Genomic DNA, 7426 nt, shown 5'->3' with positions numbered 1-7426 from the left:
CTAACTTCCAGTAAGTGTAATCCAAGATCAGCTTGAATGCATATTAACATTTGACATAATCACAATGTGATTTCTTAAATTGTTTTTCACTTATTTTCCTCTTTGCAGGAATGCCATCAGATAAGTCTTTTCGTGGGATGCTCTTTCTGTCGCTCACAGTTGTTGGAGTTCTCGGGAATATCACGGTGATTGTTGCCTTCCTCCTAATGATCCACAAAAAGAGCTGGCTCCTTGCAGCAGATGCCATTGTCCTCCACCTGGCCTGCGCCAACCTGCTGGTGGTGCTCGTACGCTGTCTGCTTGAGATGCTGGCCTCCTTCTACATGGCCAATGTCTTTGGAGATGTTGGTTGTAAAGCTGTGATCTTCATCTACAGAACCTCCAGGGCCCTCTCTATTTGGCTTACCTTTCTCCTTAGTGCATATCAGTGTTTGAGCATTGCCCCTCCTGGATCAAGCTGGGCCTCAGCTCGTGCCTTAGTTGCCCAAAATTTGCCCATTGTGTTCCTTTTCCTCTGGGTCTTCCACACTGGCATGAGTGCAGGGGCCATATTGTTCTCTGTAAGCTCCAGGAATGACACTAGTCTGACAAGAAGTGCTATTAACGTAGAATTCTGTTATGTTAATTTTCCTTCAGATATCCTTAAAGAGGTCTATGGGGCAGTACAAGTAAGTAGAGATGTGGTGCCTATGGCCCTCATGATTCTAACCAGCCTGATCATTCTTGTTCTTCTCTACAAGCACAGCCAGCACCTCAAGGGGCTCCGTGGTGCTGGCCAAGCTGGTTCAGGGAGCTGTGGGGCAGAGCAACGGGCTGCAAAAGTCGTAGTCGTGCTCGTAACCATGTATGTGGTCCTTTACGGGGTCGATAATGGTCTTTGGGTGTACACACTCACTGTGAGGCACACAATGAGCTCCTCGCTGATCTCAGACCTGCGTGTATTCTTCGCCTCACTGTACGCAGCGCTGAGCCCTCTGGTTATCATTGCGTCTAATAGGAAGGTGAACAGCAGGCTCAGGTGTGGAACACAGGAAAAACCTTTGCCTGGGAAAACAGCTCGTCTCCGCTCTATATGAGGGCAATGTGGTGTGGTCGACTGAACACATGGGTGGAGGGGAAACTAAAGCAGAGTTGAAACTGACATTTTCTGATATCTGGGTCATGTGTGGCTTATTCTGTTGAAATCACACTTTCTGACAATAATTGCACTACTTTTATCTCTGCTGTAGTTATTCTAGTGTGTTCTAAAGTTGAGTACTCTTTTTCCTATGAGCATTCAAGAGAGTAGCAACTCTGGAAAAAAAGAGACCCCTGCAACCTTTTTTCCAAAATCAGGATCTCTAGATGCATAACAAACATTCCACTCCAGGGTTTGCTGAATATCAACGCAAGCACACGTCATTCTAACTAATGAGGAACTGATTAGGTCACCTTAACCCAACAACAACAGCAAAAGACTGGTGGAGAGCATGGCGGGACACTGTGATGGAAATTCCTCTAACTGAACTTTAGGCTAACCCATTAGTATTGTGTTGTTAAAGAAATATGAAAGTGCTTTCTGGGTGCTATTTGAGCTCAACACACTGCATGTAATTTATTTAAACCATTTGCAATTTTCAGCGAATAAATGCTTTAACTCATGTCATTTCTATTTGTTCATTGAATTAAACAAAAATATTTACTCAAGCACATACCTATAAACAGTACGATCAGAGAAACTAAACATTTTGCAATAGTCTTATGAAGATTTGCCAGCACTGTTTTTGGCACTGCATATTTGAAAGAACACAATAGCAAACATGTAGTCTCTGCTGATCTGGCAGTGTGTTATTTTTCCTGGTTTATTTATTATGTACCAGCAGTACAAATTATGGCCAGTAATTCATTTCATGTTGCTGTCAAATAACTTCCAAGTGCCGATTTAGCCATGATTAAGCATTTTAAATGGATGCGGGAAATGTTCCGTGTTAATCAGGCAGGTTAATTGCCCCACGAGATTTGGTTAAAAACCTACCGGTAAAATGAAATTCTTTATAGCTCAGAGAAATCATTTTGCAATAGTGAATTACTCCATTTAATTCTAAAAATGTCTGTCTGAGTTGTATATCAGAAGCTGCAAAATGATGTAAAAGATGTAAAATAGTCACAAAACTGGATTTTATTGCAAGGTCTAAAGAGTTCACTGTTGATGTTACAATGTAGGAAATTATGATTAATAATGTATATAAATGTAATTGCTGCAACTTAAGAGAATCAAGGGCAAAAAGACAAGGTGAGGACATAACAACCTCTGTCACTGACAGTTCCGAAGACATAAAGTGGAGCTGCCAGCTCTCTGTTATTCTGCAGTAACTCTTATGTGCAATCGGTGTAGGAGGAGAAATCCTCTGCCAGTGCTTGTGCTTGACTGTTGCATTTACCACCAAGATGACATCAGTAATGAAGAACACTTTAAGGTCACATCACAGAGTAACATTTACTTTTAATTTTAAAGTCTGAAATGGTAAAGCCGCTCATGTTTATTGTCATAGATCTCTTTCCAGATGAGAAATTCCATGTTTTTTAGTCTTCAAACCACTGAAATCTGATTGGCACTTTAGACAGACTCCGGTGGAATGAAGGATAGAATACATGGATATATGGAGGACCCTGCTGTCGCTCCTGCTCAGTTGCTGGAATATTGGATGCCGATGTCTCCTTTCAGGGCCTTCCTATAAAGAGTGAAATGGTCACATCATTAAAACAAAGAACAGGCACACAAAAACAGGTTCCATCAGGGTGTATGTTCGTGTCTGAGTCTATGCGTGAAGGGTGCGTCAGGAAGGCCTCTCCCTGCACAAGACAGGACCTGTTGACACTGCTTTCAGTCCTTTTGAAGTCTTTTGAGCCCAGTGAATGCTGAGGGTTCTTTAACATGATCATACAAGCAAAAATGTAACCTTCTACTAGCTTTCTCTTTCCCATCATAACTTGTGCATTTTTTCTATTCTAGGTCTTAATGCTGAATTCAAAACATACCTAGCAAAGAAATCTACAAATTCTAACTTACAGACTGAAACAACTTGCAAACAAAACTGAGAAATTGATAAATGAATCAACACTAACTTATTTTAGTAAAGTTACAAACCAACATTTGCATCCTCTTTGTGTGTAGTTATGCAATATAAACCGATACAAACCTGTGCTAAAAAAGCTCTCAAAAATCTCCAGAGTGGATGGTTAGACAAAAAAAATATCACTAAATTCTGCCAGCTGATCCCACAAGACTTCTGCTGCACTGTGCTTGATGTGAATCTGTTTACCTGCACCAGGTACAGGCCTTTTTTGTCCCCCCTGTGCACCAATGGCAAAGCAGCAGAAGGGTTGAACCAACCCCCTTTCTTCTGCCTTGGAGCAAGGCCACACCCTGCTTCAACTGAATGTTAGGAACCTTTTCCTCCCCCACAGAAATCTTTTTTCCAATTACACAAACCCGACAGAGAATGAATCATCGACAGTGCAACTGACAGGAAAACACTGCAATTGTACCAAACAAGCATGACTAAACAAAAACATCCAGAAATTAACGTTTTTAGAAAGATAAATGAAACCATTCATGTTTTTATTCCTATATGAAGCCTAAGTTTTGTTAAGTGGATTATGAAAGAAAATCAAAAATATGCCTCTGATGATGTTTACATTGCTAAAGCAGCTAGGGCTTATTTATGTCAATAATGATCATATCCTAAACATTCTGATTTTATGGAAATGAGCGACTTGCTGTAATAAGTTATTTTTGAGTATACTGATACCATCTCTGCTGTTTCCATTTGTGGGATTTTTCTTTGGGCATGTTGTCTAGAGTAAATACTGTAAACACTGTAAATGCCAGCAGATATTTATAATTTAGATTCCTATTTTGTACAAACTAGTGCTCCAGAGTTGATAGTTTGTCCCATCCACCCAGTTTAACTGATTTGCTCAGATGGAGGAGACTCATAGTCGTGTTGCAGCTTGCCTGGAATGTTGCACCGCATGTAGGCAAGGAGGTCTGTAGTCAACTTGGTGAGAGGAAAACTTGCATATTAAAGAGTGGACTGTTCTGGAGCGAAAAAACAATTCTTAAAAGGATTTGAATTTAGTGTAACCTTTGAACAAAATGGTTAAAACAGATTAATCTGCACATTGATGGTATAACTAGTTTTAACTTCAACATTACCGTACTGGCAGGAAATTAGTCAAATTCTTGCATATTAAATTGGGCAGCTTGTAGGGTTAAGCAGATGATTGATGGTGCTTTCATGTTTGAGCATTACCTACAGTAAAAGTAGCAACAGTCAGCAGACTATTAATTAAGCATTAACGACAACGGGAGACAACCTGTCTGGCTCTTTTCAGAAATATCAAAATCTGTCTTTCACACCTAAATACATTAATTAAAATGTTAAACTTCAAAGATCTGTATCAAAATTAAATACATTTTCTAAATCCTGTGTTTTTATTTTATGGCTCAGAAAAGACAGCATAAGGCTACAGCTCCTTGCAAAAGTATTCCTACCCCTTTCACATTTTTACATTTTGTCCAGTTACAAGCACAAATGTAAGTGTATTTTATTTATTTAATTTATACTGCCATCTAATGTTGCCCTCTAAGACTTTGTGGAACCAAATTCCACTGCTTGGAAGATGAGCTTCTTAGTCTTAACTATTTTGCAGCCTCTAACCCGTTTTCTTCCAGGATGGCGCTGTATTAAGCTTCATTCTTCAACTTCCCTGCCTCTGCAACGCGCCTTTTAGAAGCAACGCGGACACGAACTGAACAGAAGACCTGGTGGGAGTGAAATCATGGTCACAGGCGCCCCACTCAGAGAAAACATGCTTTGTGTCGCTAAAACTGCTTCCTATAAAGAAAAAAGAGTAAGAAGAAAATGCTGTGTTAGAAAAACAAGCACAGAGACATTTTGAACTTCTGAGGAATAACTGAATATTTAAACTCTTTCACCAGTAATATGGAGACAGCTTGAATTGGCAGAAATGAAAGCAAAAACAAGCCTTGACTTGAACTAAAGCATAGGTGGGTGCTACGTCAGTATTCTCTCCAAACATGCCTCATGATTTATTTCCAAGTGTTTTTGTTTCATCTTCATACAGACAATCTCACTGAGATCAAGGCAATGTTTTAAAGCAAAAGAGTGGAAAAAAGTGTATGTCAGACCAAAAGCAGGCTTGAATGAAACATCAGTTTGAGGGGATTAATATGTTGATAAGTCCATCCAGGGTCCCTGAGGGACTCTGAATCATGCCTAATGCTGTGAGAAGGCATAAACCCAGAGCTGAATGTATTTAAATTATTATTTTTCAAAGGCCGGAGACACAATGATGACTCAAAGTGGGTTGTTTTGGAAGCTGAAATAAACTCAAGGGAGGATTGTGAAACCATCACTTCATTTTATAGTTTTGGAGAAATTTCCTGAATCAAACAGAAAATGCAGCAGTCTTACTTTACACAAACATAGACAATGAGACAGAGTTTTAGCCATTGACAACAATGCAGCGTGCATGTATCAAAATACATCAAATACAGTGGTGTAAGAAAAGGTTTTGCCTACTAAATTTTTTATTTTTGGTTCTTTGTCACACTTAACTGCTTAATACAGTCAACTAAATTTTAATATGAGACAAAGATAACCTGAACAAATAACATAATCAGTTTTCAGATGATGATTTCACTTATCAAGAGACATTTAAACCTACCGGACTCTTTGTGAAAAAGTAACTGCCTTCCTTGTTAAATAATTATTTAACCATGATTATCCACATCTTTTGGAAAGCTGGGCTTAATTTTACTTGCCACACCCAAGCTGGATTTCCACCAGACCTGTAGAATCAAGAACTCACTTAGAAAAATCTGTCTGACAACATGAAGTGGGTACAAGATCTCAAAAAGCAAAACTTCTTGCCCTAAACTAAAGAAGTTCAATAAAAGATTAGAAATTAATTCATAGACACCTATCAGTCTGGAAAGGCTAACAACGGCATTTCTAAAGGCATTTCTAACAACTTACTGTTCCTATAGTTTATTGTCCTTTTAAGGAGTTGCCAGAGAAAGTATTAAAGTGACTGGAATTTTCCCTGCCTTTCTGAAGTTTAGCAGCACTCCCCCTCCTACCCCTGTTGCTGCACACTGCAGGGCAGGTGCCTGTAAATATCCTACTACAGTTTTCAAAGCTTATGGAAAGATACATTTAAATTTTAGTTGTATGATAGAATACTAATAGGACCTAATAACCATTGTGATGAGTGAGCACCAATGTTTGCATTGCAAGTCGATACTTATTATGTATTTCTCAACATTTTATCAGCAGTTCAAACATAAAAAGAAAATATTAACATAGATTTTGGTATGCTATACATGAAATTCTGTACAACCTCAGAAGTGTCAATGAACACTTTATTTCATTCAGCTTTACTGTTTCATACATGTGGCTGCCATGTTGGATTTGAGTTCTGTGTCACTTAGTGATCTCAATGCACCCATCGGGCATTCCAACTGATGGAGTGTTCCAGTACAAGTTTTTGGCTTGGCACCAGGAAACAACTTCAGCTTCCAAGTATAAATTAAATGCACAATTACCATACTGTTTTGTTAATATAAGCAGATGATGCAAACATTAAGTCTTTTTAAAGGCTAATAACATTCAAATAATGAACCACTATAATATTTTATAATATTTCAGAGACTGATGTTTGCATGACATGCCTGAAGTCTACCTTTCTGCTGGCCCTGCTCTGAATAACCTTTAGCTGAAAAATTTAAATCTGTTTCTGCCTCTGATACTGGGGTGGGGGCAGTCCTTACGCAAAAATCCCTAAAGGATGGTAAGATGCATCCCTGTGCCTTCTTTTCTTATCGTCTCACTGACACTGAGCGAAATTATGACGTGGGTGACAGAGAACTACTAGCCATTAAACAGGCCCTTGAGGAATGGCGCCACTGGTTAGAGGGCATTGAACACCCTATTTTAGTTTGGACAAACCATAAGAATCTTGCTTACCTGCAGTCAGCAAAATGGCTGAATTCTCGTCAATCAAGTTGGTCCCTTTATTTTCCCTGTTTTGATCTGTCCATTTCCTATAGACCAGGTTCCAAGAACATTAAACCAGACGGTTTGTCCCGGCAATTTTCTATAGATGACTCAGAAAGGGTCCCAGCACCCATCATTCCCCCCAATTGGACTGCTGGTTCCCTTACCTTGAAGTTGGAGTATCTGGTCCTCTGAGCCCAACTTAACGAACCTGACCCCTGGTTGGGGCCACCTAATCGTACCTTTGTCCTGTCCAGTGTCCGTTCAAAACTCATTCATTGGTTTCATACCGCAACATTTTCGGCACATCCCGGTACCAGCAGAACCATTGCTTTAATCTCTAGAAGGTTATGCATAGAGAT

At 39.5% G+C, this 7426-nt stretch overlaps 1 protein-coding gene across 1 annotated transcript; it reads left to right on the top strand.

Moving 5' to 3' along the window:
• LOC124857313 (olfactory receptor class A-like protein 1) lies at positions 1 to 1076 on the top strand. Its single transcript, XM_047348526.1, has one exon. It carries the CDS (start codon positions 111 to 113, stop codon positions 1074 to 1076), a length of 966 nt encoding a protein of 321 aa, XP_047204482.1. The 5' UTR covers positions 1 to 110.
• The last annotated feature ends 6350 nt before the right edge of the window (positions 1077 to 7426 follow it).

Source organism: Girardinichthys multiradiatus, chromosome 20 (assembly GCF_021462225.1).
Source record: "Girardinichthys multiradiatus isolate DD_20200921_A chromosome 20, DD_fGirMul_XY1, whole genome shotgun sequence".
In the NCBI taxonomy this organism is placed as follows: Eukaryota; Metazoa; Chordata; class Actinopteri; order Cyprinodontiformes; family Goodeidae; genus Girardinichthys; species Girardinichthys multiradiatus.
The sequence above is the reverse complement of the archived record's forward strand: the minus strand, read 5'-3'. Positions and strand labels throughout refer to the sequence as shown.

Bases quoted from the DNA above. Each gene is read 5' to 3' on its own strand.
- LOC124857313 (XM_047348526.1), top strand. From the start codon at position 111: ATGCCATCAGATAAGTCTTTTCGTGGGATGCTCTTTCTGTCGCTCACA.